The 11,355-nt window shown below is 38.3% G+C and overlaps 2 protein-coding genes across 8 annotated transcripts in view; one reads left to right on the top strand and one right to left on the bottom strand.

Annotated features, from left to right (window-relative positions):
• Positions 1 to 352: 352 nt before the first annotated feature.
• Positions 353 to 11,253, bottom strand: HNRNPH3 (heterogeneous nuclear ribonucleoprotein H3). Of its 6 annotated transcripts, none has more exons than XM_037144406.2 (10): positions 11,059 to 11,253; positions 5,679 to 5,813; positions 5,039 to 5,177; positions 4,347 to 4,531; positions 3,821 to 3,907; positions 3,421 to 3,536; positions 2,069 to 2,204; positions 943 to 1,038; positions 760 to 852; positions 353 to 651 (listed from the first exon to the last, which is right to left on the bottom strand). In XM_037144406.2, exons 2-10 carry the CDS (start codon positions 5,788 to 5,790, stop codon positions 575 to 577), a joined length of 1,041 nt encoding a protein of 346 aa, XP_037000301.1. In that variant the 5' UTR covers positions 5,791 to 5,813; positions 11,059 to 11,253; the 3' UTR covers positions 353 to 574. The 6 variants fall into 6 exon arrangements, with proteins under 6 accessions (XP_037000301.1, XP_037000304.1, XP_037000299.1 ...); XM_037144409.2 differs by having other exon boundaries at positions 11,078 to 11,200; XM_037144404.2 differs by lacking the exon at positions 11,059 to 11,253 and adding an exon at positions 10,197 to 10,363.
• The window catches only part of PBLD (phenazine biosynthesis like protein domain containing), a 48,232-nt gene continuing 47,271 nt past the window's right edge, over positions 10,395 to 11,355 (top strand). The window contains exon 1 of one of the 2 annotated variants that reach the window (XM_053663919.1): positions 10,395 to 10,524. The gene's annotated coding sequence lies outside the window, so the exon portion shown is untranslated. The remainder of the gene's footprint in view (positions 10,525 to 11,355) is intronic. The other variant, XM_037144411.2, reaches the window with a different exon arrangement.

The raw sequence follows: 11,355 nt of genomic DNA, 5'->3' as shown, positions 1-11,355 counted from the left end.
CAGATACCTCTTATTTAGATCAACATTTCAGAGCTATGCCTGATAAGTGACATTTGAAAAAACACTAATAGAATTAGCAGAACTTTATACTCCTGAAACCATCTTAACTCATCTTTAGGTTTTATATTTACAGTATTGTCCAGGAGAAATGAAAAGTTATACTACTTTCCAAATTCTATTCTAGGTGTCTGCTTATTGAGACTTGCAGACTATGTAGAGGTGAACCATTCTCCTCTACAATTACACCATATTACTACTACTTATAGAGCTAATAATAAAATACACCAACCCAAAGCTTATGAAAGCAGCTCGTCCTTAGGAGTAACTAGTATATAAAAAGTATCAACATCAGTGGTTTGAATATAAAAATTTATTTTTAAGTCAAAGTATGCAACAAATAAAACCTACAGAAAACAGATTTTCCCATCACAATCTGTTGCTTTACCAAATAATATTCTGAAAACACATTCCTTCAGTCATTATAAAGTTCTTAAAATACAAAAGAAATGAAATCTGTAAGAAAGTCTAGTAGACCAGATGCTTTTGCCAGGACTATTATGTTGGTGGTTATGCTCTAATACATTCCACGCCATCCACCTCCACTCATGCCACCTTGCCCATAGTAACCTCCACTGCCTCCACCACCACGACCTTAGGAAAAAAGACATTAAGAATTTAGTACAAGGTAGCAACACAGAAGTTAGTCTGTATCACATATGAGGACTAACAAACTGAACCAGAGTAACCAAAAACACTTACCATAACCACCCAGGCCATCAGGAGTCCCATATCCTCCACTGTAATTGTTCCCCATTCCCATTCTTCCAACAGATCCATAACCACCCTGATTATCTTTAAAAAAAGAAAGAAAAACTTTGAGGTTGACTGTTAAGTGTCTAACTCCATTTACTTAAAACAAAAACAAAAAAAACCTTTACATACCCATTCCATCTCTGCCGTAGCCTCCCATTCCAGAACCTCCCATTCCAGAGCCACCTCCAGGAGTGGAATTCAAGAAAAGTTCAATGTATCGATGTTCTTTAGGAAAAAAGAGAAAGCATAAAAAGGATATCTAATATTAATCTAAATGTATGCTTACAAATTTGAAGGGGAAAAAAATAAAATAAATGGTCAACAGGGCTCAAAAAAATTACGTTTCTTTCAAACTGTATAGGCTTGCACAAGTAATAAGTATTTGGGGCCTCAGCCCCAAAATAAAGAGAACTTATCTATAAAGAGAACTGATTCCTTGTTTCAGAACCAACTGGTATACTTCTTAAAAACAGATTCCAGGCCCAGTCATAGAACTAAATTAGAATCTTAAGAGCAGTGTCCAGGAAAACTTAAAATTTTTTTTTCTTTTAGAGGGGAAAAGAGAGAGGGAGAGAAACATCAATGTGTAAGAGATCATCAACTGATTGCTTCTCACACCGCCCCCAACTGGGGACCTGGCCGGCAACCTAGGAATGTATCCCGCCTGGGAATTGAACTGGTGACCTTTTGGTTATTAGCAGGCCAGTGCTCAATCCACTGAGCCACACCAGCCAGGGCCAGGAGAACTTTTTATGAAGTACCAAGTGACAGATGATGTGTAGCCAGATTTGGGAATCCCTGGTTGAGGTGAAATTTGGTGGGTTAAAAACAGATTTGATGACATGCAAAAATAACTCACCTAAGTTGATCAATGTATAGATTAAAAAGTGGTACTAATTTGCAAAAGGCATGGGAACTCAGGCAAGAGCATGTTACATACCTATTTTCCCCCTTTAATAACTTTAGTTCTAATTTGTCAAATATTAAGAGTAGGAATTAATGCTTCAATAAAAAGACCCGTAGTCATGGGTTTGAGTTCTGGTCAGGGCACATGCCTGAGTTTTGGGCCAAAGGCAACCCAACTGATGTCTCCCTCACACACACTGCAATTTCTCTCCCTTCCCCTGTATAATAAATAAAATCTTAAAAAAAAAAAAAAAAGAGGCAGCCCCCTAGAAATCCATTAAAGTCTGACCATAGAAGAAACAAGTTCACATCCAGGAAACAAAGATAACATGCCAAGGCTACTACTTACGCATATTATTCTTATCTTTAGACATGGCAGCTACTGCATCTTCATGTGTCACAAACTCTACATCTGCTTCTCCTGTTGCTCTGCCATCAGCTCCAATATCAATATGCACTCGTATTGGATTTAGTGGCGAGAAGAACTAAAGAAAAGAACTTGTTACTTTTCTATTTATATTACTGAAATTACCCCATGCCTTTGTTTTTCCTTCTCCATGAAGACAAACCCTTCTACTGCCCTCTATTGCAAGGTCAATAATTACATCAACTTCAGAGGTTCTAAGAATGTAAGACTATACATACTTAGGAAAACAAAGAAATTATTCTCTTCTAAAATAAGGTAGGTGATATTAAATTTGAGAAGAAAAATGTATCTAACCCAGAGAATAGTTTATCCTAAACAGATGAAAAAGTCTCATACCCTACTTCTGAGAGGGGTAAGAATAAGCACCCCACTTCCAAGAAAAGTATTTGAAATTGGGTATATGACTCAAAATGATGGGAGTTCAATAAACCTACCAACTATATACCGATAGTTCCCAAAATATGTAATTTAGTTCTAAACACAAGTTAAATAGGTTTATGCGATCTTAAAAGGCACTGGGAACTTAGGCCAACTGGTTCCCAGTAAGAGCTAAAAGCAAAATTTTCTTTAAATTCTCTTGGCTTTGTGGGCCACTGGGAGTAAACTACTCGGTAAGTGAATGGATGTGACTGGATGGCCCATCAGCTGACATCTGCTGATTCTCTAGCCAATATGAAACCAACCAGTTTTAAATCAATAGCAGCATCTACTTCAATTATTTTCAGCTCATCATACAGCCCAGAAAACTAAACCAAACTACTTAAACTTTTCACTTGTTAACAAATGTATACTTTCAAAACTTCACACAAGGGAAACAATCTCCCAACCATCACTACTCCATGCTGGTCAGTCAGCTTTAACTAATTTTGGGGGGTATGTATTTAAAAATCCTCATCTGAGGATATGTTTAATTGATTTGAGAAAGGGAGAAACATTGATCAGCTCCCTCCAACACACTCCCCAATCAGGTATCACAACCCACAAGATTTTGGTGTTCAGGACACTCCACCTAACTGAGCCACCCAGACAGGGCTTTCACTAAATTCTTAACAGGGACTTTATCAATGTAACCTTTACTTGTTTGAATCCTATGTAGGTCACACAATGGACCAAAAATATTCAAACTACTGGAGAGAGAGAGACACATACACACATGTATTTTTCTACATTAAAGGTTTCTGATATCAAAACTATAAGGATGAGAACATTAAGAATGCTTTAAAATTTAGATACCAGGGATTAGTATAAAACCACTAGTTACTAAAATTACTCACATTAGCAATGTCATTTTCAGTTGCACGAAAAGGCAATCCTCTCATATGTACAAAATGACCACCATGAAAACCTGAACTTGCATCACCAGCTCCACCATAGCCATGTCCTCCCATACCTAAGGAAACATTTCCAGATTATAAACTGATATATGTAGAAATGTATTTTTATACTTTTCCCATTCACACCGTTTTGACAACCCCAAGAGATCTAACATTTATAGTTCGTTTAATCATCGAATGGAGAATATACCAAGTATACATCTATATAAAGCCCTACATAGAATACACTTAAATATGCCTTAGCTGACTTTATATATGTCTCCTATATTACAACTAAGTGGCTGTAAAGCAAATACCAAAATTCACCTAAAAATAAGTATGTTTTTAGTATTTAGTTTACCTCTTCCATCTCTCATCCTGTCATCAAAGCCATCATTTCCATAGCCATAATTATTATAGCCACCATAGTCATCAAAACCTCCATAACCTGTGTAATTTGAGAAACACGTGAATATACTTTAAAGAGATAAATTTTATAATGTAGTTTACAAAAGCATACTTTGTGGTAAGCAATTTGGCTAATCATTACAACTTTGCAACTCTCAACATGTGAAAAAAGCAGTTAACACTTGGTAGAAATTAAAATTTCAAAAGGATACATTTAGACATCTAAATTAATTTTCACCCTGATATCAAACAGACATCAAAACATGCCAATACCTTCATTTTAAATTCTGTATGTATCATTTAGGGGCCAATATGTGCATCAACCAAGTCCCACAGCTTGCCATGGGAATTCGTAGTTTCATGAACAGGTTTTAAAACCTAGTAGGTACTGAAATTACTGCCATTTCTGTATTTCTTGACAAAGTGTCAGGAACATTAAGAAAATGACAACAGAACCTTTGTTCATTAGATACACATACCACCATCATATCCATCACCTCCTCGGCGCATTCTGTCATACATACTTCCACGCCCAGCTCCATAATAACCCCCTCTTCCTCCTATTGGTCTATCATATGGTCCTGGTCGCTGGCCGAGCAATCTTCTTGGTGGATCGTAAAATCCTTTGATTTCACTCCTGCTACTTCTGAAGATCTCAATATACCTATTTAAAAATGGTTTAAGGTACAGGTTTCAGCTTAAATGTATTAGAGTAAATAAGATATTGGGCAAAATGCAGTAAGTTTTTCTATATCCAGATACATAACCCAATTTAAATTGCCTAAATATACCATAAAGTTAACATTTTTAAACCTTCAAACTTAAATAATTAATATTTAAGTTTCACATAGACAAATTAGCCATTTGAAATATAAATGTATTTTTAGCTTTTCTTTAAGTACACGATAGGTGTGTAGAGAAAATAGTTGATTATACAAAAGCATTTATCAACATCCTACAGAGAAATGAAAACAGTCTAATTTTAATTTAAGCAAACTATTAGTATTAATTCCCCACCCAAATCTGTAGTTTCCAAGTTAAATTTAGGTAATTATCAATTCTTTTAAAACTACCCCAGAAAAATGTTACTGTTACCCACCCCTTTAAGCAATAGTGACCCACAACCCCCAAAAATAAAAATTTAACACCATCCCAAACTCTCCATCCCCACCTGTGCCCTATTCTTTCCTTGTGTTTCCCCAGAGCATTTTCTGCTATCTCCTTTGAAGCAAACTGCACGAAGGCCTCCCCTGTGCTTCTCCCCTGGTAGTCCATCGTCAATGTTATCCCATTTGGCACGATTTCCAACCCTTTAACCCAAGGACAAATAACCCCATCAAGGGGAACAGTGTTAAAGGCTGAAACATTCCCATCTGAATCAAATATTTAAAACAAATCTAAACAAAACAAAACAAAAAACGCTTAGTTCCCCATCACCCCATAATACAAATGGAAGATTTTTTCAAATATTGGATTACATAATTTTTTGACCAGTATCTTTTAAAATTACTCTAAAAGCCCACCTACATTACATTAAAAAATCACAAATCAAATTTAGCTGTTTCATATGCTAATTCATGGTTCATTTCATCACACATAATTACTCTCAATTAAGTTTATTGCATATTTTACATATTCTACACATTCTGTATGTAATATTGACTGGAGCAAATTTCATAACTTTATACATTAACCAACATATCATACTCAAATTAAAAAGTCCCCCAAGCAAATGGGTTTTGCAAATTAAAAACTGAGTAATATAATGTACAATTAAAATACTACTAAACTTTGACTAATACTAGAGGTACCTTGAAAGAACTGAACTATTTCCTCTTTGCTGCAACCAAATGGCAATCCACGAAGTCGTACTGTCCCATCACTAGCGTCATTTGGACCATTATGTTTCATAACCCAATCCATCTCAATACCGTTTGATATAAACGCTATAAAAAAATAAACAAGCACATAAAGCAGTCAATCAAAATACACTCTTGTCAGAGGTACTGAAGAAACACCTCTCAGAGGTGCACAACAGGAAATGTAACATACAGCTCAGTGACTCCAGTGACAATGCTACAACAATACAATGGCACAGCACCTTTCTGTTTTGAGGTAGGCAAAGACTGAAAAAAGGCAGTGAAATGTGACCCCTCCCATGAAAAAGTACTGAATTTATAAGGAGCAAATATATACTGCCTGATTTTACAAAAGTTTACATAATTAATTCCTCCTCAGTCTTCAAACTCTCTCAACCCTACCATTTAACATCAATTCTGCCTCTTCCTCATCTCTCAAATTTTCACTTACATTTTCCAGGTTTTATTATTCACTTGAATAGTTCTGCAGTCTTTAAAACTTAACCACTCAGAAGTTTGCACACGGTACCACCATCCACTCACAGGAAGAACTGAAGTCAAAAGCACGAGTACTTCTTTGATGTTGGAAAACATCACAAGTGTCAATTTGTTTGATGCACTATAATTCTGAACATATCAAGCTGTTTTTGAAGGGGGGAAAAACCCTATCATTATTTTATCTAAATCTGGTTCAAACACTCCACAAGGGTTAATGACTAAATTAGGATGAATTTTTAAATGGAGGTTAAAAAAAAAAAAAAAAAAAAAAAGCCTTCTGACAGTCATTGGTGTTTTTTTTTTGAAACCACCCATTTTGGGAGTTATTGAATATAGTGTATTAAAATCCAGTTTACTCACTGCTTTAAGACACAAAAATTTTTTTTAAAATTTTTTATTTATTTATTTTCAGGGAGAGGGGAAGGGAAGGAGAAAGAGTGGGAGAGAAACATCAATGTGTGGTTGCCTCTCATGTGCCCCCCACCGGGAACTGGCCTGCAACCCAGGCATGTGCCCTGACTGGGAATCGAACCTCGATCGCATGGTTCACAGGCCTGCGCTCAATTAACTGAGCTACACCAGCCAGGGCAAGACACAAATTTTTTAAAATGACAATACATTCACATTAAAAAAGAAAGCATTAAAGAGTACAGCAAGAGAAGCTGTTTTTCCCCTCCAAAATGAACCCATCCACCCTGTTCCCTTCCCAAGACATCCACCCTTCCTTTTAATATTCCAAAACACTTTTTAAAAGGTTAATGCAGAAGTCCTTCAGCTGCAGAAACTTACCAGAGCTTATAAATTTCATTATGCAGCTGTAGGAATCCTACTCACTTGATTATTTCAAAACCTTCCCTCACCATCACCTCCCCTGTAAGTAAAATAATTTGTTCACTTGATTCCTGTATGCTCAAAAATTGTATTTCGTATAAACAATATTCACTAATATTTAATTTCACACGACTGAATTATCAGTGCAACTCTTAGGGGCAGCATCTGCAAAGAGTAACACCCCACCCCGAAATTAATGCATTTAAAAATAAGCTAAATGTAGAAATTTCCAAATGTGGTTATAAATCATATCATCTCTGCATATCAATCACTTCTAATACCTGTTCTGTTGTTTTTTTAAAACAGGAATCCTAGGTACCACTCTAGATAGAGATCTCGAATGGCAAAAATATGCATTTTTATCTGATATTGTAAAACTAAGTCTTATGCATACAAATAACTGGTATGAACTTTTAAAGAGAAAAGAAACTGGATTTGATTCACTGGTCTGTCACTCACTGGCTACTTAATTTAAGCAAATTACCTAACTGCTGTGTCCAAATATAAAATACAACAGGGGTGCTTATACTTCACTGGACCATTTTAAGAATCATTCAGTGCATGCTCTGTGGCAAGGTAACCACTTAGTCAACAGTGGCCATTGTTATCACATTTTAAGGGGCCCTGTAGAACTAGTGAAATGTACTACTAACAAAATAACTGAACCTTAAAAGACAGGAAAGTATCCTGAGTCTTAAAAGGAAATAAACATTGTCAGGAGTTTTCACATTTCCTTAGAAACTGTCTAAAGCAAAGAGAATAGAGGGTTTTTTTGAAACACTTACTGTAATATATATATTAGCTAGATGACTTAAAAATACTCGTCTAGTAGCCCTGAAAATAGGCTCCAAAAACAGGGTGGGAGGGGGAGTTAAGAGACATTTTGAAGATCTACCATTTTCTTAAATTAAAAAAAAAAAGAGGAAAGAAAAAATAGCATCAACCTAAGAAACAATAGCTGCTTTCTATAAAGGAAGTTAAGAACAAAATAGGGGAAAAGTGGAGGAGATCTAACACCACATGTTACTTCCTCATGAAAAATTTAAGAACTTTGCAAAGTCAATCTGTTGTGAAGCCTTGGGTGGGTAGTTCAGCTGGTTAGAGCATCGCCCCACTGCGTGGGTAGTGGATTTTGATCAGGGAACATACAAATCAACCAGGGAATGCATAAACGAAATAAGAAAAATCAATGTCTCCTATTCCCTAAAATCACTAAGTAAAAATTAAAAAAAAAAACACAAAACATTAACATGATACTTTTTATAACACTATGCACATGTTGTCAATGTGAAGATACTGTTTTGGAAACAAATACAAAAATCGAAAGTAGATTATTTTACTACAAGAACTTGTAAGCAAACTAAGTTTTGACTTTCTGATCAGCCTATCCCAATGAAATCTATATAAAAACAAATAAAAGTACCATTATTAAAAAAAACCCCACAAAACCTAAACACAATTTTAAATTGGGGAAAACTTAACCAAATTCGGAAGAAACTATTAAGAGGGCAACTCTCCATCCCATGTGTACTGAGAGAGCACACACAAAAAAAGGAAGCACACTTGCCTCCACTGGTGTGGCTCAGTGAGATGGGCACTGTCGATTCCTAGTCAGGGGACATGCAAGAGGCAGCCTTCTGATGTGTCTCTCACACATCTATGTTTCCTTCCCTTCCCCTCTCTCTAAAAAGAAATAATTTATCAAATAAAAACACTTTTATTTCCTCAAAACCCAAAAATTTGAGTCTAGAATTCTACTTAGAAGACAAAACCAAGACAAAGTCTAAAGGAATACAAAAAGACGATCTGCTTTAGTACCTTAATAAAACTATCAGAAACTACCTAAATAGTTTCCACCTATTCAGAAAAATCCAGCTCGCCCTTTCTTTACAACAGCATTATGACTAATCACAATTCTGTTTTAAGATTTCCAAGTGCTAGCACCAATTAAAAATACCAGCAGTTGAAACATTAGGACAACTTTAGTCCATTTTATATGAGACTTTAGTTTGTCATAAAAAGCATCTAAGAGACATCAAATGAAATATAAAATTCCTTTATAGCAGCAGAGATTACACCATCTTTTAAAGTTTAATACATAATGGATTTGATGCATCAATAACTTTCTAAACGACAGCCCATTGGTTCTAAAAAATGAGAATTCCAAATTCTGGCAAAAAATGTTTAACTAAAATGGGAATTTTATATTATTCCCTTTTCTGATGTGCTTACTCAATTTTAAATTTAAAAAAGACAGACGCACTACTTATACCTAAAGGACTATAAAGGAGTTCTTTTCTAGAGCGAAGTTACTACATCCAGCTGCTTGTTTACTAGTATGAGGCCACCAAAAAAAGAACATAGTTGTTAGAAATATAAAGGCAATTACATGGATTTCCAGATTATGATGCAGATGAGAGCAGAGAAAAAGATTTCTAGGGCAATCCACTTAGGAAAGCTGTTACATCACATACGTACTACCTCGTAAGTAAACTTCGGCCTGTCTTTTAAAGCTAGAAATGTACATAAGATACTTTTGTAAAGATTCATATGCATTACTGGAAAACTCTTATTCTGTCCCTTTCCTACCACCGTCCTCCGTGGAAATTACCCACCCAGTTCTCCTGTGTTCTAACGACCATCAATACACCGTATGGACTGAGCTTTCAGTTTGTCTGGCTGTTGAGCAGGCCTATGCTTTTGGTCAAAATATTACGATAGTCCTACATTAAATAAAAAACACGCTTGGCTTCCAGAAAAACCCCAACTGTATTTTAAAGTATTTTATACAGCCTAATGCCAAAAGAATCTTCGCACGGTAACTCAATTCCTACCACACATTTTTTGTCACCACTGGTTGTTTTAACATTTTCCCCAAATGTAAAACGCCTACTACAATTCTAACTCAGTATATGCCAAACTATAGAGAACCATTGCTAAACCACCCACCCCATCCCAAAGTTCAATAAACTGTATCACATAGTTCACTGGGCCCAGACGACCTATTTGAAATATGCCCATCTCATATTTTTATTCGATAAGTCGCCCGCTTTTCTGCTTACAAAACAATTACCCACGAACTCTTTACGTTTAAAGTAAGCGCGAATAAAAAAAAAATCCCTTTGGAAAATGAGTACGTACTCTTTTCGAAGTTCCAAATCTGGAATATAAGGGCCGGCTAAGCGTCCTTTATTCCTCCCCGGAGACTTTTCGTTTATCTAGCTGCCCTGGAGACCAGAGGGCTAGGGAGAGTACGCCCCTTCCCCCGCCTCCCCGTCCGGCAGCCAAGCCTGGCTTAAAAACCTTAGCCACCGGGCGGCGGAGTTACAAAGGAAGACCTCTGCCTGCCTCCTTTGTCCTGGATTTAGGAGTAGAGCGCCTTCGTCGCCATTGGCTTTCCTCCCCCAGCTCCAGCCTCTCTCATCTTGAGAATCTGCGTCAGAAGTCACTGGCAGTGCCGCCAGCCCAGGTAGCCCAGCCGAGACTGCAGAGGATGGGAGGCCGCGGTGGGAGGACAGGCCCATCCAGCGCCATTTCCATCGGGAGCGCGCCCGTCAGCCCAGACCCTCCCCCCACCCCCGCCCAATTGCCCCGCGGTTCCCAGCTCGCTTCGTTCCCCACCCTCATCCCCTCCAGGGCGTTCTGACCACCTTCCAGCCTTCTAAATCAGTTTCGGAAAACTGAGGGGCAAAAAGTAGAGAGAGAGGAAGGGCGGGAAGCAGAGGCGGCCGCGCCACCGTACCCAAAATGGCGGAGGCCAAACCAGCAGGGAAAGGAGAAATGCTGGATGACCCCCATTTCGGGCCTCGGGCTTCATTCTCTGAATTTCACATTAGCAAGCCCTCCCCCCGACATCCCGCCCCCCCGCTGAAGTGGGAGATCGCCTGGGAGGAGTAGCCTGGCTGCTTCCAAGCGGCGACCTCCACACTTCCCCCCCCCACACCCTCCCAGTCTCTTTCGTCCTTCTCCCGACTGTGCTCACGAAACCACCAGCCCAACCTACCCCCTTTTACTTCAGATACCCTGTCCAACGACAGCAGCGCCGACTCCGGTGCTTGCGGGGTTCGGTGGAGAGAAAGAAGTCGCTCGCCTAGTGTAGCGCTCCCCACAACGGTTCTTCCAACCGTCTCCGGCGGAGGGAACCGCTTAGGGAGCTGCGCAGCAAAGCGAATGGCTTGGGGGGATGGGAGAGTGCGAGCGAGGAGGGGGTAGGTGGAGCGAGAGCAGCGCGAGCAGCGAGAACCGGCCGCCCCCGTTCTCGCGAGATTAGAGAGTCGAGGCCACTTTGGCGCGTGCTATG

This window comes from Artibeus jamaicensis, unplaced genomic scaffold (assembly GCF_021234435.1).
Source record: "Artibeus jamaicensis isolate MK-2021 breed Jamaican fruit bat unplaced genomic scaffold, CSHL_Jam_final contig_332, whole genome shotgun sequence".
NCBI classification, from domain to species: Eukaryota; Metazoa; Chordata; class Mammalia; order Chiroptera; family Phyllostomidae; genus Artibeus; species Artibeus jamaicensis.
The sequence above is the reverse complement of the archived record's forward strand: the minus strand, read 5'-3'. Positions and strand labels throughout refer to the sequence as shown.